Below are 24,129 nucleotides of genomic sequence, written 5' to 3'. Positions count from 1 at the left end.
ATTCACAGTTACATGAATTCAAATACGAGGGAGAAGCAGGACTGGAGGTGGGGGAAGGAACCATAAATGAGAGAGAGAGAGAGAGAGAGAGAGAGAGAGAGAGAGAGAGAGAGAGAGAGAGAGAGAGAGAGAATTTAGTGTGTGACAGGAAAGAGGGAGAATAGTACGGTAAATATTCTCTCTCTCTCTCTCTCTCTCTCTCTCTCTCTCTCTCTCTCTCTCTCTCTCTCTCTCTCTCTCTCTCTCTCTCTCTCTCTCTCTCTCAGCGTCGGCAGGTGAAGCCTCGTGTTTATAAACTTCGCTGGGAGAGCTTTAACTCAGCAACACCAAACGCGACGCCTCAGAAAGAATGATATTGAGCGAGGCTACTGAGGGGCTTGTTGTTGTTGTTGTTGTTGTTGTTGTTGTTGTTGTTGTTGTTGTTTTAAACTTTCTCTTCTTGATTCATTGTTTTTTTTTACTTCTGCTACTATCATCATCATCATCATCATCATCATCATCATCATCATTAGTAGTAGTAGTTGTAGTAGTAGTAGTAGTAGTAGTAGTAGTAGTAGTAGTATTGTTGCTGCTGTTGTTATTGTTATCGGTATTATTTTTCTTTTCCATTTGTTTTTTTTTTCCTTGTCATCACCATCGGTATTGTATAGTTAGTAGCACTGTAGATTAGTACTAATTATGTTTATTATTATTAACATGTTACATTTGTTTTTTACCACCAAATTGATATGCAGCTGAGGAAGACCTACTGCCTGCTATGGGAGAACGAGGATAATAGTAAAATGGTATTCAAATAAATCTACCTTTAGTGCTAATTTTTATCATGTAGAAAACATTTTTTTTGTACGGGAACAAATAGCCTGATTTCTCTTGCCTTCACTTCCGTCCCTTAATTGGCGATTTTGACGGAGTTTACAAGCAGTCGTTTCTCAGTTATATATATAGCTCATCTCAGGCGGCGATGTTAGTGGCTGATGTGCAGAGGGATCCTGGCATGTTTACATAGATATGTCTCTTGCACTTAATCTGCCGCGACTTTCCTCATCTCTGCCTCCGCTTCGTATTCTTAAAATCGTTTCGGCGCTTTATCTTGACAGCTTTTAACAGGCTCCACTGGAAGTTACCGGGATTTTCAAGAGCGGATTCATGATTGTAGTGATACTTTAGTTAGGATCCTACACTACTATTAGGAAAAACACTCACGAGATCTTGACTAATCATTTCTTTGAAAATAGTCTTCAGGAGATTCGAGTTTAAGTTTACGAGCCTTCATCGTAAACACTTTCTTCTTTTCCCTTAATGAAAGCAGAAGATTGACAGGTGCACATGCTGCGTATCCGTTCTTAGCTGCTGCTTTTCGTTAGGCAGTCGCAGGCGGAAGAGCATCTCACATCACGCTTGTCTAGGGATTGGCCAAAAGCCCCGGGACGGTGTTTGTAAATACGGGAAGGGCGGGAAGCGGCCAAATCAAAGCCGGCAAGGAGTCATTTCTGTAAGATGCCTACGCTGTGTATCCGTCTGTCAGTTTACCTGCCCCATCATGTTTGTTGCATCTGCCCACACTGCTTCTGACTACTAACCAAGGAAAATATAAGAGAGTCCTTGCTATTTAACCAATTATTCAATCCCTCTCCCTTGTGCCCTTTTTTCCGCACATTACGTGTCGCCTGCTGTGTACAGGTTTTCTTGCATAACCTGCACCGGCTTATATAAACAAACGCAAAGTTTTATTTATTTTTTTTTTCTTTTTATGTACCCATTCATGAATTTAACCTGGATGTATCCGCCAGTCTCTCTCTCTCTCTCTCTCTCTCTCTCTCTCTCTCTCTCTCTCTCTCTCTCTCTCTCTCTCTCTCTCTCTCTCTCTCTCTCTCTCTCAACACATCAGGTTGTCATACTTACAAGGAGAGGGAGCCAAATATCTGAAAACACCATCGGATAGTCTTCAGATTTTTTTAAAGATGACAGCTTATTAAAAATTTTTGACTTTTCCACAGATATTTCTAACTATCTGAGCATTATGCCAACTTGCACATTAATTTGCATATCTATGTATTTATTTGCGGATTTTAAAAGGATCTTCAAAGGAAGTGTCACAGATAGGGTGGAAGGAAGAGAAGCCCAGTGCCTGCCTCTATCCCAAGCCCACCCATCATGCGACTGTCAAAAATAATTGGTGAAATATATAGGGATAAGACTCAACTCAGAACTGTAAGGTATTTCTGGCTCAGTACATTGTTACTTTTTCATTGCAGGCTCAGTCAATGCTTATCTTCTCATTGGAAGAATCCTTTTTGGTAGAAAAGTTTGTTAGGCATGTATGGATATTCCATTGTAAATAAGAAATGCTTAATTGAAATTAAAGATTTTGCTTTCCGTACTTTTTCTGAAAATTTTTTCAGTATTTTTTTATAAAATGGTCCAAGTCCTTAAAAATTAGACAGAAATTTTTGAAGAAAAAATTTTTCAACATCACTGGTGTTTAGTTGGATAATGTACAACTAGTATAATACATGGACACAAAAAACTCATAAACTTTTAAAAATATGTATTCTTAGGGCTGGAAAGTTTTTTTTTTTTTTTAAGTACTGTTTCTGTTCATAGAATTCTACTGAAAGGGTAAGTTGTTAGGCTTCCAAATATATTATTTAACATTTAACAGATGACCCTGTGATAATGTTCTCTCTCTCTCTCTCTCTCTCTCTCTCTCTCTCTCTCTCTCTCTCTCTCTCTCTCTCTCTCTCTCTCTCTCTCTCTCTCTCTCTCTCTCTCTCTCTCTCTCTCTCTCTCTCTCTCTCTCTCTCTCTCTCTCTCTCTCTCTGAAGTTCAGATCTTTGAAATTTTGTTAAAAATCCAGAAAGAAATTTTTTTCCAATCTTCACAGATGCCATTGGTGAAAGAGTTACTGTAACATAATGGGCACTGTCTGAGTGTAAAACATTTTGGAATGATAAAATGAATTGCACATCACACCCTACCCCTGAAACAAAGATGCTCTGCATGCCCAGTGAAAGTTGATGTAAAACATTTTGCTGCTAAGTTAATGGAATCCAGGGTATGTACTGTATAACGTTGAAGTCTTTTATATTTTGAATAAAGTGGATTCATTGTTCATAGGTTATATTTTTTTATTATGTAAGTTTGTTCAGCATGCAGAATTTACTAAGAGAAGCAGACATGTCTGTAGTTCAGGTATTTGAGGAAGGCTGCCAGAAATCTTCTATTACATAAAATGTTTCCCACTTCACATGACTGACTCCTGTAAAACATGAAAGAAATATGTGTCCAGCAGCAGGCATGATCTCACAGGAGTAATTGTCTGGGGCTTTAATTTTTCATTCACACTCATTTTTCTTAGTATTGGCCCAGTAATGTCATAGAAATTTTTCATTCCCTTAGATTTTTTTCCTTTTTAAAGTAGTATAAGAAATATGTGGGACCAAAAACTTTGATCTCATAGAAAAAAGTTCCTTGTTTGAATTCTTCTTGTTCTAAGACATGGCAAAAAGATTTCAAAAGAGAGTTTTTACTGCCTTTTGTCTAAGAGCTGACTCTGTTACATGCCTGGGCTATTTTATTACCAGTATTTTTTATCTGGATTTTTTTAAGGTCTTGAGCTCAGAAAATCAGGCTTTTTTTTTTTTCAGGAAATTTGTTTCCAGTTTTATCACTCTCATACAAATGGTTAAAGAAATCTACAGTCAAAAAAAAATCAAATTTCATAGCAGTAGGTTTCCCAGTCAATAAATTGCATATAATTTCTAGTCATTCTTCTTAATTTCAGATTTCTCTCTCTCTCTCTCTCTCTCTCTCTCTCTCTCTCTCTCTCTCTCTCTCTCTCTCTCTCTCTCTCTCTCTCTCTCTCTCTCTCTCTCTCTCTCTCTCTCTCTCTCTCTCTCTCTCTCTCTCTCTCTCTCTCTCTCTCTCTCTCTCATGAATTTTCACCTTATCATCTGTTTACCATTTATTAAAAAAAAAAAAAAAAAGAATATGGGCCAAAGTTTGGGTTCATAAAATTTTCTAATATGACCTGGCTGGCTCTTAAAGAAGTACTTAAAGATTCAAAACCATGATAGTGAAACTTGTGTCTCTGGAACACCTAACTTGGCACATATACATTTCTACAAATGCATGTTTCATTCCCACAGGTGTCGAGAACCGCCAGGAGGTGGTGTCCTTGATGGCCACGTCTCAGCACCAGGGAGTGGAGCACCTGGTCAGGGTTATGGAGGTGAGTATGCTTCTTGCATGTACTTGCCATCTTGTAAGAAAAATATTAACAAATAAATAAAATAAATAAATAAATAAAAAAACAAAGTTACCTAATTAGACACAGTAAGGACATAACAGTTCAGATAGAGAGGAAAGTTTGAAGCAACAAAAAATGTACGCTGATATTACAGGTTATTTTTATGATACACAAGCATACATCACACAGTTATATATAAACTATATATAAAATATTTTGTTGCCATATAGGTAGTATAATACTTATATCTAATTTCTGATCAATTTCCATTGATGTAACATCATAATGTATTTAGCTTCCAAACAATAACAGTTCATTTGTCATTAAAATATTACATTTTTTAAGTAAACTTCCATTCTCAAAATTCACAAAAAAAGGAATTTTCCTTGATGGTAAGATTTTCTTTCTTTAATTGTACATTGTAATGAAACCCTGTCTGAAGAATATTCATGATTTAAAGATGGCATTTCTAAACTTTATTTAACTGGCAGTGGTACTTCTCCTGTAGAATAAGTATTGTGAAGGGCATCCCTATCTATAGTCATAATGTATAACAAATCATGAACTGAAAAAAAAAAGAAAAAAGAAAAAAGAAAAAAATGTTTGGATATGTAAGTGTAATACTGAAGACTGAAAAAGATTAGAAATTTCCTCTCTATCATACCACTGTTATCTTCACAGCCATAGTGATTTTTTTCTTTCTGAAAAAGATTAGAAATTTCCTCTCTATCATACCACTGTTATCTTCACAGCCATAGTGATTTTTTTTTCTTTTGTCCCCTTAATTAAAATCAGTGTCCTCCCATGCCTCAGTCATGCAATGCTTGTATTCCCTATCCCTCCAGCAGTGCCATTTTTCTCTTCAGCTGTGTTTTTCCTTTCCTCAGCAGTGGATTTTCTCCCTTAACTAGTATTCCCTTTCCTCTCTACTGCAGTGCCTTTTTTCCCCTTAGCAGTGTCTTTTCTTCTCAAAGCAGTGCCTTTCCCTTCCTTCACCAGTGTCTTTCCTTCTCTTATCAGTACCCTCCCTTCCCCAACAGTGTCTTTGGCTTCTTCTACAGTGCCTTTTCTTCTTTCAGCAATTTCTTTTTCCCTGTTCAACAGTGCCTTTCCTCCCTTCACCAATGACTTTCCTCCCTTCACCAATGACTTTCCTCCATTCAGCAGTGTCATTCCTTTTCCAGTAGTGTCTGCTTCTCTCAGCCAGCCATACCTCTCCTCCACTCAGCTGTGCCTTTCCTCCCCTCAGCTGTGCCGTGATCCCCCACTGGTGGGTGCAGTCTGTGCTCTCCTCCATGACCTTCTCTCACCCAGCCATAAAGGTCTGGACTCTCAAAACTATTGAATTGTTTTAGTGTGCGAAATTTGTCGTTATTTTGGTTTGAGTATTTCCCCTCATTTATGTATGTGTGAAGATTTTATTTTGTTTGGATTTGAATTATTAAGATTACGGTTGTCATCTATTAGGTACCCATGTTGTACAATTACAGTTGACTGCAGTGAATCCAATATTGTGTTGTCCTTCCAGTGGAGCTGCGCCTGGAGGTCCTTCACAAATGCCTGGCTCTCAACACAGCTGAGGTCATTTTCCGCACCCTCAAGACCTTGTCCACCGATGGTCTGGGAGTCATTGACGTGTGCATCCACCCAGCCTACCAGGTCTTGGCAAAGCTGGCATCTATAGGTGCATATTGAGGGATATTTCCATAAATCTCAAACTGACTTAAAAACTGCTTATCATGCCAGGGCTCCTTAAACATCTTTGGCCATAAGCAAGAACAGAGAACATAGCCTACAAACGACACAGCTCAATATTTTAAAGTCTTAAGAACCACTTTTACCCATTACCTTCCCTTTGAAGTTTTGATCTAAAAATAAATTTACTTCCTCTGCAGCATCCACTATCTCTCTCTCTCTCTCTCTCTCTCTCTCTCTCTCTCTCTCTCTCTCTCTCTCTCTCTCTCTCTCTCTCTCTCTCTCTCTCTCTCTCTCTCTCTCTCTCTCTCTCTCTCTCTCTCTCTCTCTCTCTCTCTCTCTCTCTCTCTCTCTCTCTCTCTCTCTCTCTCTCTCAAAATGATATATTATTGTTAATCCAATATTTAGTATCAACACTGTGATGATCTTCAGGACTGAAAATTATGATGATTATGATGATCTTTAGTAGTACTGAAGATCATCATAGTGATCAAAGATTCATCAGGGAAAGTTGTAAATAAATGGGTAATCAAAATGAAGTTTTTATTTTTCATTTATCATATCTGCTATTTATTTTGTACTATACATAAACTTGTGAAGGTGCATATGCTGAATTGCCATATGTGTTACTTTTTCTTTAGTATGATTGCCAAAAGCATTGTTTGAGGAATTTGTCACTGATTCTTAGAATATATCAAACCCAACACAGAGTCAGCAATTTGCAGTAAGATATATTAAGTAACATTTAAATATTAATTAATAAGAAAGTGACTTGAGGTCAGTATTATAAGGAAGAAAATAAAGAATCACTAACTGAACAAAACATGAAGCTTAGTAACTTCACAAAGGCAAGAATGTTTATCTTTTATCTTTGCCATCATTAACATGTGCCTCCTTGTGTACCAGAGCCCATGCTGGCAGTGAGGGCTCGTCTGGTGGGGGGTGTGAAGCTGACCCACCAGCTGCTGCAGGCACATAGCAAGAACAGCGTACCTCTACTGCCCCTCCTCATGGTTGCCTAATACCTCGCTAAGAACTGTAAGCTGCCCAGTTACTGCACAATACTCTGAGCTCATTGTGATTTTTCATCATAATTGATAACTCATTATACTTAAATTTGTTAGTCCTTGTGAATTCTAATTCAAGTGTTCATTTTCCTTGGGAATTTTCTCTTATTGTAATAAATATTCATTTATTAACAGTTAATCTATTAAAATATCAAAATATCATATTGTGTCAAGTTCATTTATGTTTTTTCATGTAAAATCCATCATAACTTAACATGTTCAGTATCCTTATTGTCACTTACAAAAAATCCCATTATTGTTTGCAAGCAAACTATGAGTTATTAATTGCTCTTGTATACCCTTTGGCTTTATGAATTGAATCTATGAATTCTGAGTTAAATTAAATACTCCAGAAATATTATATATCGTGACTAACTGGAAGATAAAAACATCACCTTCAATCATAACCTTCTTGAATAACATAGTATATGTATCAGAGATTAACATGCAATATATATATATATATATATATATATATATATATATATATATATATATATATATATATATATATATATATATATATATATATATATATATATATATATATATATATATATATATATATATATATATATATATATATATATATATATATATATAAACTTTGCCCTGGCCATCTAAAAGTTTACATTTTCTTACCTTTAACTTTTTAATCAGTAGTACTATAATATATATATATATATATATATATATATATATATATATATATATATATATATATATATATATATATATATATATATATATATTTATATATATATATATTTATATATTATATAGTACTGCTGATTGATTTAAAAGCTAAATATAAGAAAATGTAAACTTTTAGATAGCCAGGGCAAAGTTTAGCATAAGGGAAGCTTTTATTTAGATTTTGGCAATGTTATAATTGACACTGATGTCAGAAGTTCCACTTAAGACAACAAGTTGTGTCTTATTTATTATCATTATCTCAGAAGTATCTGACATTTCAAAATTAATTTGCCACAGTAGCACCAAGTATTGTGCCAACTCATCATTTCCCTCTGTGTTTCAGCTACCAACCAGATGATGCTGGGCAAGGAAGGCTGTGTGGCCACCTTGGCGACCATCCTCAGTTCAGTGCCCAAGACTCACTGGGCCAAGATCAAGTTCATCATGGAGGTCTTGGCACTTCTCACAAAAGCTAGTAAGCTATTGCCACATTTAGTGTTTCATGTCATGTCAGTCATCTGCCTCCCTCTTTTTTGCCTTCTCTTTCTATCCAGGATTGGTGAGGTCTGCTCAAGAAGATATCCAAGTGGATGGACAGAATTAGAGGTTATGAACATGAGCAGTAATGGATGGCTAGAAACCTATTGGTCCTTCTATTGAATGTCTAGGGAAGGTACTGTGACATTAAGTAATCAGAAGGTGAAATATGTGAAGATTGAGAATGAACATGATATTTCCCACAAAAAAATAGCATATCAGATTGTGTTTGTTTAGGTTTTCTTTGAGTCATAAAACTAAAACTGTATTCAGCATCTAGAGCTGCATTCATAATCAACCACATTTCTCCACTTGATTCATACAGATAAGTGTGTGTAATCTCAATCCTACAAGTATATTTCATTCCTTCGGTTCATATGTATGTAGAAGCTACCCTTTTTTATCTCTGTTTTAACAAATTATTTGTGGATTTGTTATCCTTCTGGTGGCAGCAGGACTCATCCCACCAGCAGAGTTCCCCCCCTTCAATATTATTCCCGAGGTGGACTTGAAGCTTTGGTTCTGCAGACCCAAGTTACACCAGTCCTCAATTTGTTATCCACTTTCAGAGAACACGTATCCATCTGAAGTGCAAAAGAAGTGTTAAGATTAATGTTTTGATGTGATTCAGTTTGAGGATAAAAAGGAGATAAAAATAACTCCAAATTGCAAATTATGGAATTTACTATGGTCATCCAGAGTAAACTGTTTTGAAGAGTATTAACTAAAGTTATCTATAGGACTGCTTGCTGAACTGAAGATTAAGTGAATTGTTTTAGGAGTAAGTTTTTGGTCAGTCAAATGTTTGAGCTTATGGATAATGAGAAAAGTTTCTAGGAAAGACAAGAAATTGTATGTGGCAGGCATTGACTTTCATGGGATTTATAAACATTTGCTGAAAGAAGGGAATACATGAAAGGGGTCAGAGAAGAGGAGGAATAATTTCCAGGAAAAGTTGATTTTTTAAGATGCGTAATATCTTTATGGATGAAAAGTAAGACTTAAGGAAGTTTAAATCCAGGGACACAGTCCAAGCTTTAAATTATTGATTATGATATTGTACACAGAAAATGAGAGCTAGCCACAGAACTACAGGGAAAGAGTGACAGAAAAAAATTGGAGGTGAATGCTGCAGTGGGTAATGGTGAGGTACAGCAGGAATGGTGATTTACAAGGTGCTTAGTTCTCATTAGTAGGTTACTGGAATTCATTATTTGGGTGTGAACATTGTTGCATAATTGTCTGTGGATATAGAAGTGAATAAGTAAATTAAAGAGTCAGTGAAGATTTTAGGGACATAATGAGATGTTTGAAGAGAGTGCTGTGTTTGTGGAGATAAAAGAAAAAGGAATATTTATGGGGATTGTTGTGCCAGATATTTGAAAAAGTATGGTTTGGTGTGGGTATCATATAAATACAAAATTGAAGATTTAATATATGAGAGCAGTTGCTTGTGGAAGGCATGCAGACTTGGATATATATATATATATATATATATATATATATATATATATATATATATATATATATATATATATATATATATATATATATATATATATATATAATTTTATTTATTTATTTTTTTTTTATAGAGATTAGTGTAGAACAAAGAATTTTTGAAAATTTTATAAATAATAAATAGATAGAATTTTTAGGGAGTGTAGAAATGCAATTACATATGTATATGCAAGTGAAAAGTGAATGTATGAATGAGGGTATCATTATTCTTTCATGTAATTACTTTTATTATTTGGTATATTTCCTGTCTCCTTTTTATGCCATTTGGCATATGCAAAAGAAAGTATGTTAGTTTCTACAGAATTAACATTTTATTTTTATTGTTGTTACTGTAAATATCATTAATAAAACATATGCTATGTGTATTATGCGGCATGAACAGGTGTTTGTTGAATTTTCAGACCTGTGGAATTTTCTGCTTTCCCTCCCTGCTTGGTTCACCCACCCCACCAAAGTCATATTGCAAATGACATTGCCTCTCTTTTGACATCCATAATTGTAGACCTCCCAACTTTCCCTCCTTTCCCTAAAGCATCTGGATCTGTTTTGCTTCTTGGAATTATGCACCGATTTATTTTCTTTCCAGCAAAGGAGACTATTCATGTTTCCCTCTTTTTTTTTTCATTAGCAAGCACTTTTCTCTGTAGATTATGTGAGTCCTCGCCTGGCAGCCATTGTCCGGGCTAATGGCCACAGTAAGCTCCAGGCCGTCCTAAACTGTTTTCTTTGGTAAGGCATCTTGGTGGTGTATTATGCATCGTGTGAAGGCCTAGTGCATGCAGCTCAGAGTCCAGCCAGCCCTGCCTTAGGGTGGCCATGTAGAGTGTATGTACAAAACCAACATAATCCCCTTAATTTTTCTGGAGAATTCAAAGTGGTTTTGACAAGACTGTTTTAATCTGGATCCTACACTAAGTTACTGCCTGACTGGTATTCATCTTGTGCAGGTCCAGGGAGAAAGCAGAAAAGTGTAAATGAAATTAAGTTATTTATCTAGTTTTCACTCTAATTTAGCACAATACTAAGTTAATCTCAAAATTAACCTTCCCAAGTAATCAATATTTATTGAAACAACAACAAAAGGACATTATAATGGAGGGAACTCTTAATGTAACAATTGAACATGATCATCTCTCACAACCTGGTAAGTGATGAAGGATCTCATGATTCATCCTACTCATTGCACCATTTTTGTGATTTGTCATGTATGTTTTTACCCAGAATACTTCAAGAAACACTTCCCCTGTTGTTCCTGCACTGTAGGGTTCCAGGTACAGCACAAGACTCCCTTTGTGTGCGATGTGCAAGAAAATTATGTAACTGACAAATATCTGTGAATGGCATGAAAAAGAATTGTACTGTGCATGGAGTTGACATCTTTCAACTGAATAAACATATTTATATTTAGTGTGTGTTTGTGTGTGTGTGTGTGTGTGTGTGTGTGTGTGTGTGTGTGTGTGTGTGTGTGTGTGTGTGTGTGTGTGTGTGTGTGTGTGTTTTGTGTGTGTGTGTGTGTGTGCGTGTGTGTGTGTGTGTGTGTGTGTGTGTGTGTTTTGAGGGTAGAGAAAGAATGTGCATAATTGTATATCCTTGTCTTTCAAAGTACCATAAGCATTCTCTCTGTTTTTTTTAACAATCAAGAATGCATTCAAGGAATCTACGTGGAAGATTATTTATTACGATATTTAGAAAGACTGTAAGAATACTGTTCTTTATTTCAAGTACAATTTTTTTTTGTTTATAATGTCCATTCTTAGCTGCCATACTTTAGTCCATAAACCATTCTAGATTTTGTTTCATCTGCTCTCATAATTATTCACTTATTTGAGTTCTCTCTCTCTCTCTCTCTCTCTCCCTCTCATCTCTCTCCTCTCTCTCTCTTCTCTCTCTCTCTCTCCTCTCTCTCTCTCTCTCTCTCTCTCTCTCTCTCTCTCTCTCTCTCTCTCTCTCTCTCTTCCTCTCTCATCTCTCTCTCTCTCTCTCTCTCTCTCTCTTTTCACCATATACTGTACCATCCTGCACATTGTGGGAAGCAATATAATCATAGTAATGATTATAATGATGTAAGCAAACAGCATGCCATAAAGTTAGGCATGTTTTTGGATATTGTAAGGATTTCTGTAGTTCAGTAAAACTGTAGCTTTTAAATAAGAGTGAGCCAAGTGAAGTGAAGGACTGGATGAAACTTATGTCCTAATGATAATTGCTGTTAGTAGATATAACTACCCTTTCATAACTTATAATAATTCACATGCTGTCATTTTTCATTGATATAGTAAAATGAGTTTGAGTGATATATTTTGAAAAACTAGATTTTAGAGTGCATGAACTTGCCCTTTACTTACTAAATGTGTGTAAGTATGTATGTTTTATAAGTACATCCATTCATAAGCCATTCATCAGATGTGATGATACACTTTTTTTTCTTAGCATGATATGTATTTACATATAGGACCTTTATTACTGTATATCTTACATTATATATAACTTTTATCTTGGTGTCATTTTTATTCATGGATTTTTTTTTCTATCAGTGCATATTTTTACTTGTTAAAAGAGAAAGTTAGAAGTTTTAAATACAAATATGATAGATACTGATAGGATTGAAAGATTAATATAATTACCCCTTAGAACAGATTTTAAAATTTTTGTGCAAAAAATATCAGTGCATTAGAATTTTGCTTATTCTGATATTCTTCAAATTTGTTCTTGTCAAGAATACAGGTAAGACACATACTTAAACATTCAAACATTTTGTGTCCCAATAAAATTTCTCATTGTGTTAAAACTATTTCAATAAAGATTAGCAACAACTGATGATCCAGCTTTTACAGCCCTTCTCACAGCCCTCAAAGACTGCCTACTGTACCTCACCATCTTACTCATCCTCACAGAGAGCAATGTGATACGCCTGGTGCGAGAATCTGGCCTGCAGCGTGTCTTAGCCATCCTGGACTCCTGGGAGAAGGTGGAGCGGCGTCACCAAGTGAAGTTGATCCGGGGCATCCTCAGCACCCTCTCCCACGTGTGTGATTCAAGTGAGCTGCATCACTTTGGTGTCTGGAGACATTGCTCCAAGTTTTAGAGACCATGAGTAAATCTGCTGATGCTATAACCAAGTCATTATAGATACGATATCCAAAAACATTTCTTGTGAAGACACCAGTGAACTAGTGTATTTAGCTTTTTTAAAACTCAAGTTGCATTGTTTTTATCACAATAATATACCCTCAAGGAAAAAGATAAAGGTCATCCAGCTTTATGGATTACTTGACCTTTTAAATCTTTCAAGCTTTACTGAGATTTTTTTGTTTTTTTCTTTCTTCCTTCTTTTTTTTGCATTCTAGGTTGAATAAGGTTAACTATAACTAATTAATCAAACAAGCCCTACTTACTATCTGCCTTCTCCAGAGCATGGGCGCAAGGCCGTGTTGTCCCTGAATGGCGTTGAGATAGTGCAGCGCTTCATTCAGATGTGCCCTGCTGACAAAAGATTTGACAACAACCTTGCCAGTGCAACCAATGTGTTTCTCAAGTGTATAAGCAAAGGAGAGTTACCAGTGGCCTCCACCCGAGGTGCCGTTACTTTCCAGGTGCCAAACAGGGATGCATCACAAACACCTTCAGGTAATTCATAATTATGCACAGACACTTCCGTCATTTGTTATGCACAGATGATTAAGATACCTGTGTTGTAAAGTGGATAAGTTAGGCATATAGATGAGCTCAAAAGTGCCTTATCGTAATTCATATTGTATGAATACAAGTACTGTGAATTTCTTGATCATGATAGATATAAAACATATTTCTATAAGACAATGAGTTGCCTGTAAGATTTTGTGGAAACTTCAAATGTGAGATCAAGGCTTAAAGAAGGGATAGAGACATCCTACAGGGAAGTTAATACTTTTGTGTAAGAAAATTAAAAGCTGAATAGAAAGTGAACGTTTTTTTTATGTAAATTTTTATTTACAGATGTTCAAGGTGATCCATCAGGACTGGATGTAGACTCCTCAGAAGATGAGGGTGAATATGATGTTGAAGCTGAAGATGAAGATGTTGAATTGCAAAAAGACTTTAAAGGATTCAGCATCACTAATGAGTATGCCCCAAAGCAGATAAGAGAGGAAGAGTTACTGAAATTTACTTCATTGTTTCCTGAACTTAATGACTTTCAGGTTCAGTCCAACACAAAATTTAAAGATTCCATTTTATCATCCAATGAAGGTAAGATATGAAAACTTTATTATCTATGTCAACATATAGCTATTTTTCTTATTAGTTTTTTTTATTTTTTTTTTTTTATTTTTTTTTTTTTTATGTCTATTAATGTTACCAGTATTAAAATGTTTGACTTCTCCAATTCAAACATAGAGTATCATTATGTAAGTGATTAATGATAGTGCTTAATTAAGTCTGTTGTTCAATATATGTAGCTGCAGGCCTCTGAAACATTGTACCAGCTATCCCCTCAAATAACAGTGTTTTTCATTCCTTCATACAGGAAGTGTGAGGGAGTGTGTAAGTGCAGCCAATGCTGAGCAGTACTTACTAGCCTCAGATACCACCAGAACCCTTATCAACTTTGTGAAGGTGGCTTATCCTGACATGGTAGGAGCCCAAGGATCTTCCCAACTTGAAGAGCTCTATGAAAAGGATCGCAAGGTTTGCAGGTCAGAGCATCAAGAAAAGTTTTGATAAGCATAGGGTAATTCTTCTATTAGTCTTTGAGAGAGCATGAAATCTGCTCTGCATTAAAGATATTCATGTACATTACAGCCATCTGAAATTCTTTTTGAGGGGCAGCAGCCAAGAAAAAGACATCTTATCTCAATGTAGAAATAAGAATATAAAGGAGGTCTCCAGTTCCTTCATTTGGTCCTTTTAATTGCTTTTTATGACACATAAGGAATATAATGGCAATGTTCTTACAGTCTGGCCAAGGAGTATGTGGCCTAGCCCTGTCACATTTACCATAGAGTGAAAATTAGATAGAGATCTAGAATATGTTAAAAGTTCCATCACATAAATTTAAAGGCACAGTATATTGTATGATAGTTTATATATGAGAGATTTCATTTTGATAATTATGTAAATGAAGTTGTATTAATCAAGTACAATTTTATTTAATGTCTAAAAGTGTATCTTAGATGGCACCTTTGATAGAAAAACTGTATTTCTTATGTTTGCTGAAATCTGCAGTTTTAGTGTTATAATTCAAGCTAATTCTTATGCATTTCTCCTGCCCGAAAATAAACAACTCCCAGAACACACAAACAAGAACCAATATATGTATCTCCTGAAAACTGTGTTTTGTCAACATTTTGATAATGCACAGTTAACTTCCCACAGGAGTAAAGCCATTGCCACTGTGGAGCGTGTTCTTCATCCTGAGGTGTACCTGGAACGTGTGGTATATGACCTCGACTACCTGCTGGAGACAGAAGACTCTAACCAACAACTTATCACTTCCTCCACTTCCCTTCCCAAGTATGTTTTGTATCTTGCTAGCAGCAATCTGCTAGTTTATATCTTTATTGTTTATATCTTTCTAGACAGATTTCTCTGATGATAATGATGTGGCATTAATCATGATAAAAATGTCTCATGCTATTACCTTCATAGTATAATAATGCATAACATACTTGAAAGAAAATACATTTGGGAGTGTTCCTCTTTGTCCTTACAGACCACTCAGCAACTTGGATGAGAGACGTGTGGGTAAGAAGGATATGGCTGTGAACCACCTCAACTTTGAATCCAGATTTGAGTGTGGAAATTTACGACGAGTTATTCAAGTAAGCTCACATACGAGTATCTACTTCAACATACTATTCTTCATGTTGCTTACTGTGTGTGGTTTATATCTATATGCATGACAGATTTTATGTACTTTCAGTTTACTAGTAGCTACTCCTCTTTTTTTTTTTTTTTTTTTTTTTTTTTTTTTTTTTTTTTTTTAAGATAGATAATTTGTGAAGAAATGAGGAAAAATTAGATGGAAAATTGCAAAGAGATTAGTGAGTATTAATAGCAAATATATTCATCAGCTGTAAACCTGTTATTTAAAGATCAAAAATACCAAGAAGGCAGGTTAGGTGCCAAATGTGCCATACTTAGCAAAACTGGATGTTCCTTCAACCCAGGCCTCCAAGACTGAGTATGACTTGATCCTGAATGCTGATGTCAACTCCTCCCATCACTATCAATGGTTCTACTTTGAAGTGAGCAACATGGAAGCCAACACACACCCTATGTCTTCAATATTATTAACAATGAGAAGCCTAATAGTGAATTCAATTTTGGTAAGTTGTTCATATTACATGTAAAGGATCAGTATAGGGAGAGAGCTGACGCCAGACTTTCCCCTTTTCTCATATCTCTCTCACTTTTTCTCTATCGCTCTCTCTCTCTCTCTCTCTCTCTCTCTCTCTCTCTCTCTCTCTCTCTCTCTCTCTCTCTCTCTCTCTCTCTCTCTCTCTCTCTCTCTCTCTCTCTCTCTCTCTCTCTCTCTCTCTCTCTCTCTCTCTCTCTCTCTCTCTCTCTCTCTCTCTCTCTCTCTCTCTCTCTCTCTCTCTCTCTCTCTCTCTCTCTCTCTCTCTCTCTCTTGATATCTGCCTTTACAAACAGTATTTATAAATTATCTTTCAAAGCATACCACTTTACAAGTTATATAAGTCTCTGTGGAAGATGAAATCATACTGGTGAACTGTTCATGGATACTGAATTTGGATAGCAGACCAGTGAAGCTAGTCACAAATGACCAACAAGTTAACACTAGATCACATTTAAGAGACTCATGTTTGATCATTGAAACTGCCATGGCTGGATGTTGCAAGTAGTGAATAGTATATAACACAACACAGGCTCAGCTTTTGGCAGAGTTTGTCAAATATACTTATGGTTTTTGTAATATGGGAATATAGAAAAATTATAGAAATATAGGATCAGATATTTACAGATATTTGTATTTTTTGCTTTACAGGGATGAAGCCAGTGATGTTTAGTGTGCAGGAGGCCATGGAGGGGCGAGGCATGTGGGTCCGCACTGGCTATGACATCTGCTATCACAAGAACCATTTTTCCCGTGTCCCAAAGACTCATGACCCCACTCGCTCCAAGAGATCAGCTGCAAATGCCTGTTACTATACAGCCACTTTTACTGTAGTCTTCCCTCATGCCTATGATATCTGCTACATGGCATATCATTACCCGTATACCTACACTCGTCTCAAGGTCAGTTTTGCAATGTTATTAAAAACTATTTTAAATATTCATACTGTAAGTGTTGAATTACTTTTCATTCTTTTCAGTATTCAAACATTATTAGAAAGGAATTATTACATATATCACCACTTTATCTGTAGCATTATTCTCTGCAGTATATAGGCTGGCAGTGATATCTGTTATCCTACTGACAGCCTTGCATACCATATGTACCCTGGGATCTTCATTTGTGGATGATGATAGACTTTGGCCATGATCTCTTTCCTGCAGATCTCTCTCTCTCTCTCTCTCTCTCTCTCTCTCTCTCTCTCTCTCTCTCTCTCTCTCTCTCTCTCTCTCTCTCTCTCTCTCTCTCTCTCTCTCTCTCTCTCTCTCTCTCTCTCTCTCTCTCTCTCTCTCTCTCTCTCTGAATCCCATTACTTTGACTATGGCAGTTTGTTTTAAGGTTTTCAAGGTTTTCCTGCATCATCCTTTACAGAGCTTATAATTTTTTCTTTCTTTTCAACTTTTTGTTCTTGCTTTCTCTATTCATTTCTTAATTACATCATTCCTTCTGTATGAATTTTGTTTTTGCATCTGTAACCAGAGTATATGAAAAATAATTTCAATGGGAAAATATACCTGTTTTTTCATCACATTCAGTATGTTGGGTGATGCTGGTATGACTTTACATTCATATTTATGCCTTTCTTTAGAAATTACCTTTACTTAACCTTTTTTTTTTTTTTTTTTTTTCAGGCTTACCTGAATCGGCAAGGTGCAAGAGAGCTCTCCAGTCACGTGTTTTACAGCAGTCAGGTTTTGTGCCACACTCTGAATGGAAATCCTGTCCCCGTCCTAACTATTACTTCCAAAAATAACATTAAGGTAAGATTTTAGTCCATGTGCATCCTAAGTGTTCAAATGAGCCCAAGTAGTAGCTGCATCAGCTGTGTACGCTTCCATTGTTGCTGTAGCATTTTAGAAATTATAATAAACTTAATAAAGCTTGCATTTATATTTGCAAATCTATCTTAAAAGTCTTAGAATGTAACTTTATTTTGAATGCAGTTTTTTCTTTGTCAATTTTCTTTTACATTCTTATCTGGAAAATTTTGTATTTTTTTGGCACTAATAGCAGATAAAGAAAATACATAAAATACTTATGTGGATCATTATGTTTACCCAGGTGTTTTTCTCCATCTGCAGGATAAAGAGGTGATCTTCTTCACTGGCCGAGTTCATCCAGGAGAGAGCAACTCCTCATGGGTGATGGAAGGTGTACTGGACCAGCTGCTGCGGGAGTCTTCCATCACAAACCAGCTTCTTGACAAGTTCATCTTTAAGATAGTTCCCATGCTAAATCCAGAAGGAGTCATACATGGAAAGTAAGTACAATACTATCCTAATATATGGAACTTTTTTATTCTTAATTTTACTTTATGAATGTCACCAGCATTTTTGCCACTCACATAATATAGAGTATTGATGAAGTAGTGAAACCATTGTGACTATTTGATCCTCATGTGCTTCACATTATTGACAGTATGTTACCATGAACAGTGCAAAATTCTGTCATGAAATGAAGCATCACAAACATACAAAAAACTGAAGACAGCCATCAACACATGGCACCAAAGGCATCAAAATGTTCTCAGAAGTGAGATTGAATTATTTTGATCGTTCATCCAGAAGGGCCCAGCTAAATGTTTCCTTTCTGCTGAGGGGTCTTCGGACTGTAAAGTTTGTGGATGCCTCAGCACGCAATGGGATGGAAGAGGATGAGGAAGGAGATGAAGGAGAAAACTCTCTTGTAGGAGGAATGAGGAGTTGTAATGGAGAAATGGGCTCAGACTCAAGTATCTCATTGTTGTGGGCTGCAGGTTCTGAGTTCAGCTGTATGTTAGACATAACTTTATCAGGTCTTGACTGTGGAATGGTGGTCACCTCTTCTAGCTGATCTTCTGGGAGGGTTGTAGGCATTGTTTTGAGTGGCATTTCCGTGGTGGGTTCAGTGTCATCCTCATATGTCGTGGGTATCATTGTTGTGGTGCTGCTTGTTGTTATAACCTGTTGTTGGGATAGAGTTGTTGGCTGATGAGCTCCTGGTTGTGTTGGTGAGCTAGTTGTCTTCGGCTGTTCAGTTTTCTGTGTAGCCTGTCTCTGTTGTTGTTGGGAGCCGGAGTGATGAGATGGTTTGATTCCTTGATGAGTAGTTATCCTGGGTGTAACAGGCAAACTGCTGTGGGAAATTATATTTTATCATTATTTGAGAGAGAGAGAGAGAGAGAGAGAGAGAGAGAGAGAGAGAGAGAGAGAGAGAGAGAGAGAGAGAGAGAGAGAGAGATAATAGGTCCTCACATAGAAAAGTACATTTTCAGTGTATTAAAACAAGGATAAAAGGAATTACTTAAAATGAGTTATCTCATGCTAAAGAAATTGAATGAAGAAGCAAACATTTCACACCACAGTGTAACAATATGTTTCTATGGCTGGATCATTGTCTTTAATTTGATAAGAGAAAGAGACAGATGGATTGACAGAGAATGTATGAACACAAGTAGTGAATGCATACTCACAGAAAATTGAGAATGAAAAATTAAAAATGTGAAATATATAGGAAAACATGAAGTCTGATATTTATTCATTGTGCTCGTTTAGAAAGTTGTAGATAGGTACAGTACAGTATCTTGCTTTCATATGTTAATTAAAAAGGACTAGGGAAATATATGATGATCCACCATTGTATTGCTTTTAGACCACAGATATTGCAGGAATAGATGAAAAGGAAAATCACCATAAGAAGTCTCATAGAAGTTAAAAAATCTGATTTGTTGTAAAAGCTCAGGATTAAGGTAGATTCATTGAAGAAGGTACAATGTGTTCAGCCATGGAACAGCAGACACAGCCTGACTGCACACACTGGCTGGATTAAAGGAATACTTTCATCATATTCCCAGCACATCATAAAAGCCACCAAAAAAGAAACGGGGGGAAGGGATTTACAGTTACAAAGTTATGATATCTTGTCTTGGCTAACCTTCTTTAAAAAGAGATCACTGGCTGGTATATACATAAATCCATAGTCTTATGATAGAGATGAGACATGGAGTGCTTGCATAAAGTAAAAAAGACAGAAATGGAAGCTTTCTTTTCATGGCTGTGTAGTCATCAAATCTTAATATTTTTATGATAAAAGTGCAGCTTTTAAGTGTATTGTTTGTTTAAAGACAAATACATATAGTTCATAGCATTAACCTATCTACTTACCTAGTTTATATTCCCCTTAGATTACAGTAACTTAGACAAGATATCACAACTTGTGCAAAGGAATAGAAATACAGAAGAGAATCCCCAGCTCCTCACTCTGTCCCTTACAGTCAGCTATAAGGGGACACAGGGAACAGTGACAGTATTCTTCCAGTCTGTCAGAAGAGTGTGTAGTCAGATTGTATCCCTTCTTGTCCTCCTTCCCTATCCTCATACATAAGAAGAACTAGCATTATTAATGCTCATCATTAATGCTGAAAAACTTTTATATCCATGCATACTTAGATACTTAAATATATATTAGTGAAAGGAAGGAGATGTAATTTTACCTTTAAAGGCCATCTAATGTTGCTAATAACTATGAAGCAGCTGAGCTTAGTTGATGTACAAAAGCACTGAGCCTATAAACTTTACCTGTCTTACCCCTGAGATGAGCCCCGGTTGGCGCTCACAAAATTGACAAAGAAGCACCGCGTCAACTCGCAGATAAAGTATTTCTCGTGCATGCAGTCTTCTGGCACCCATGCCCCATTATTTACACTCATACACGCAGCTGTCGACTTGCTGTGGGAAGGACCAAAGTTAACTTAAGAATTTTCATAACTAGTATCGGAAGTGAAATTTAATCAGCAAAAAGTCTAAAATAATTAGTGATATACATAAATCCTGTTTGTTTGTTTTGTATGATAATGGTACTATATTGGTGGCCTGACATATTTCACAAGCACTTTGCATATGTATTAATCATGATAGTTGGGTGAATGCAAGTTGCACAGTCCTCAAGGAATATTAAAAATAGAAAGAAGTAGTAGTGCATTATATTATCAAGGAAATTTAAATTTCATCACCATACAGGAGATTACTTGATCAGATGTTGAAGACAGTGATGATAACAGTGATGAACAAGATGTGCAGATGGCAAATAGGGATTTTGAGGATTTATTGTCAAATATTGATAAGAATGATAGACAATAAAACCCATCTTCCATAATCAAAGCAGTGTGTGTGTGTGTGTGTGTGTGAAGTAGAAGCACTACATACGTGAAAGACTCCTCATGCGCCCAGTAGTTGAAAGAGGTGTTGAAGCGCTGCCCAGTGGCCATCCACATCCAGTGGTGGGAGCCCAACTGGTTACCACTCGTCCAGTAGTCCTGATTGCTCAGACCTGAAAGAGTTATCATCCATTCCCTTGAGGCACAAATTATATCATTCTGACAAGAAGTAAATGCACATAATATGTATGTATACATAAATGGTGGTTATTTTACACTAGTCTCTCTCTCTCTCTCTCTCTCTCTCTCTCTCTCTCTCTCTCTCTCTCTCTCTCTCTCTCTCTCTCTCTCTCTCTCTCTCTCTCTCTCTCTCTCTCTCTCTCTCTCTCTCTCTCTCTCTCTCTCTCTCTCTCTCTCTCTCTCTCTCTCTCTCTCTCTCTCTCTCTCTCTCTCTCTCTCTGACTCACGGTTGGCAGCAAGATAGGAGTTTATGAGCTCAGCCTCCTCGGCAGTGCCAATGCTGAGAAGCTCCATGCCAATGGTGCGACAGTACTGGTAGGCGAGGAACCAGTTGAGGCTGGGCACATAAGGTGAGGTCTGGGAGATGAAATAGCGAGAGCCTGCCAGGTCAACAGTCTCTACACTTCGCTGGCCTGAAAATAGTACACACATGCAGAATTCCTTGGAAATATAGATACATGGTTCAGTTTTGTTGACTTGTACTTAAATGAGGGAGAGAGAGAGAGAGAGAGAGAGAGAGAGAGAGAGAGAGAGAGAGAGAGAGAGAGAGAGAGAGAGAGAGTCATTAGTTTGAAAATAGTACCAATGTAGAGAAACCAGTTATGCTCAAATGTAAGAACAAAATCTTCAATAACTATAGTATATGAAACAGTTCAAAATAAATATACATATTGCATTAAGAATTAACATTTTATATGGGATATTTTACCTCAGTTGCTCCAAAGATTAGTATGCTGAGTCAAAGATGTAAATGTGTGTCCTTATCACATCAATGAAAAAAAGAAAAAAATAATAAATACATCATACTATTGGCAGGCGGAGTGGAGGAGACAAGTTAATGATGTGTGTGTGTGTGTGTGTGTGTGTGTGTGTGTGTGTGTGTGTGTGTGTGTGTGGTGATGAGTGGCGGCTGTAGACTTGTGGGACTTCAACCAGGGAGGGATGGTATGTATCCTTGTTCCTCAAGATAGCTCCACCCTATTCACGTCCTTATGTACTTCCACGAAAGAAAATTTATTATTTTAAATCAATACTCATGTAGCCACAAACCTTGAAAGAAAAGATATAAATGCTTGTCTTTGGAATTCCCACTTTTTTTTTTCATAAGCTTAGGAATTAAATGTGTTTGTCGTGATAAATACATAGAAACAATTTAAAGGAACGTGGTGACTGTTCCTTAGTCACTGAGTCAGGACAGTCTTAGAGCTGATAGATTAATGTTCAACACATCGTTCTTCCTTGAATGGAAAAGCATAAATACTTAACATGCGCTGCCACACTGTACACGCGTCACCACTTGCCTTACACGTGTATAGGACGTGGTTGTGTTTTATATATTTGTAAGTTTCAAATATGGCAAGCTTACAGCAAGGAGAAAAATCGTGCTGTTACTCTCCCAGATAAATATGTTAAACCACTCATCCGTATGGGTGTGATCTGCATGTCGCTGTTTATTCGCTATCTTACCTTACTATCAAATCAAAGGCCGTTTGTATTCTGTTGCTCTCTTAACCGTATTCCATAATTTTTTCAAAGTAAAATCTTGCCAAGATTTGAAAACGCAAATATTCGAAAATAAATGTTGGTCATTAGCGTCCTTTGTACATATTCATAATATTGACTTCTTATCTCACTGCCTCGAGTGTTACGTCATTTATTACCTATCTGCGTGTGGCGTCTCGCATTGCCTCTCTGTAATGACGCACAAAGTAAATACATAAAAAAACTGCAATTCACTCGTGCGAAGATGCGCGACACTTACCTGCGGAGAATGAAACAAGCACCAAGACCGACACCAGCACCGCTCCTGGAACTAGCCTCCGCATCTTGGCTCGCGAATGAAGGGATAGACGCGACGCACTTTGTATTAAAATTCCCTGTGATGTGGAAAGGCTGCACTACAGTATGCCCAGGGAGGGAGAGAAGGTTAGCAGCGATGCTTGTAAGAGTGTTCCTTGCACTGCCGCTGCCGACAGACTGACTGCCCCTCTGATTATGTCCTTGACCGTCCTCACCCAACCTACCTGCCTTCCCTTCCTCCTCCTCCTCCACATGAAACTCCCACCATCCCAACTTCCCACAGTATGAAGGAAGTTGAGTAAATATTAAAATCTTTTGTCGATAAATATATGTCGCTGTATCTGAACAATGGGAATTTGTCTACGAATACTTCTACCCGTGCATGAAGGAAACACACATCCATACCGATTCCACACCCGAGGGACTCTCTCTCTCTCTCTCTCTCTCTCTCTCTCTCTCTCTCTCTCTCTCTCTCTCTCTCTCTCTCGTGTTAAATTTCTGCAAATCACATATCGTATGACACTCGCATTACGTCAACCTTTCCCCTCCCAGAAAGAAATGTGACTCTTAACACGACCCGTTAATACGGTACGTTACGTAACACGGAAACACGTGCCTGATGCGTCGTGACCTGTTCCGTAGCCTGCCAGGAATAAGGCGGCGCTGCGTCCGACAAGGAAGAGACTTGGTGAGGGACCGTATTTCCTTAGGCGTGGGCGAGGGAACTGACCGCATGACTCAACCGGACCTAACTCCGGATCCTCTTGCACCTTGCCCCAATAAGGCTCAGTAACTGCAGCAGTGATGTGCAGGTCTCTGAAAGTTAATGTAAAGAGCAGCAACATTCATGACCATG

The 24,129-nt window shown here is 37.0% G+C and overlaps 3 protein-coding genes across 5 annotated transcripts in view; 2 read left to right on the top strand and 1 right to left on the bottom strand.

The window, feature by feature from the left end:
• Positions 1 to 6,966, top strand: part of LOC135101057 (uncharacterized) — a 37,105-nt gene extending 30,139 nt beyond the window's left edge. Inside the window, exons 3-5 of the mRNA XM_064004630.1 lie at positions 4,149 to 4,231; positions 5,778 to 5,919; positions 6,851 to 6,966. Of these exons, the coding sequence (XP_063860700.1) occupies positions 4,149 to 4,231; positions 5,778 to 5,919; positions 6,851 to 6,966 (341 nt within the window). The remainder of the gene's footprint in view (positions 1 to 4,148; positions 4,232 to 5,777; positions 5,920 to 6,850) is intronic.
• LOC135101512 (cytosolic carboxypeptidase 1-like) overlaps positions 6,851 to 24,129 on the top strand; it is a 37,691-nt gene continuing 20,412 nt past the window's right edge. The window contains 13 exon segments of the mRNA XM_064005587.1: positions 6,851 to 6,982; positions 8,051 to 8,182; positions 12,660 to 12,803; positions 13,177 to 13,392; positions 13,741 to 13,992; positions 14,270 to 14,438; positions 15,118 to 15,255; positions 15,455 to 15,563; positions 15,912 to 16,004; positions 16,007 to 16,070; positions 16,751 to 17,001; positions 17,731 to 17,859; positions 18,181 to 18,359. Of these exon segments, the coding sequence (XP_063861657.1) occupies positions 8,062 to 8,182; positions 12,660 to 12,803; positions 13,177 to 13,392; positions 13,741 to 13,992; positions 14,270 to 14,438; positions 15,118 to 15,255; positions 15,455 to 15,563; positions 15,912 to 16,004; positions 16,007 to 16,070; positions 16,751 to 17,001; positions 17,731 to 17,859; positions 18,181 to 18,359 (1,865 nt within the window). The 5' untranslated portion in view covers positions 6,851 to 6,982; positions 8,051 to 8,061.
• On the bottom strand, positions 18,302 to 23,683 carry LOC135101514 (CD209 antigen-like). 3 transcript variants are annotated; one of them, XM_064005589.1, is made up of 5 exons: positions 23,236 to 23,683; positions 21,701 to 21,886; positions 21,283 to 21,406; positions 20,665 to 20,805; positions 18,302 to 19,213 (listed from the first exon to the last, which is right to left on the bottom strand). In XM_064005589.1, exons 1-5 carry the CDS (start codon positions 23,297 to 23,299, stop codon positions 18,643 to 18,645), a joined length of 1,086 nt encoding a protein of 361 aa, XP_063861659.1. In that variant the 5' UTR covers positions 23,300 to 23,683; the 3' UTR covers positions 18,302 to 18,642. The 3 variants fall into 3 exon arrangements, with proteins under 3 accessions (XP_063861659.1, XP_063861660.1, XP_063861661.1); XM_064005590.1 differs by having other exon boundaries at positions 18,381 to 19,210; positions 23,236 to 23,453; XM_064005591.1 differs by having other exon boundaries at positions 18,381 to 19,213; positions 20,656 to 20,805; positions 23,236 to 23,452.

This window comes from Scylla paramamosain, chromosome 6, assembly GCF_035594125.1.
Source record: "Scylla paramamosain isolate STU-SP2022 chromosome 6, ASM3559412v1, whole genome shotgun sequence".
NCBI classification, from domain to species: Eukaryota; Metazoa; Arthropoda; class Malacostraca; order Decapoda; family Portunidae; genus Scylla; species Scylla paramamosain.
This window is presented reverse-complemented; position numbering and strand designations above follow the sequence as displayed.

Bases quoted from the DNA above. Each gene is read 5' to 3' on its own strand.
- LOC135101514 (XM_064005589.1), bottom strand. From the start codon at position 23,299: ATGCGGAGGCTAGTTCCAGGAGCGGTGCTGGTGTCGGTCTTGGTGCTT. The intron at 21,407-21,700 runs GTGAGTCAGAGA...TAACTCTTTCAG, and splicing joins CTCCTATCTTGCTGCCAACC to GTCTGAGCAATCAGGACTAC. The intron at 20,806-21,282 runs GTATGTAGTGCT...TCCTTCCCACAG, and splicing joins GCGCATGAGGAGTCTTTCAC to CAAGTCGACAGCTGCGTGTA.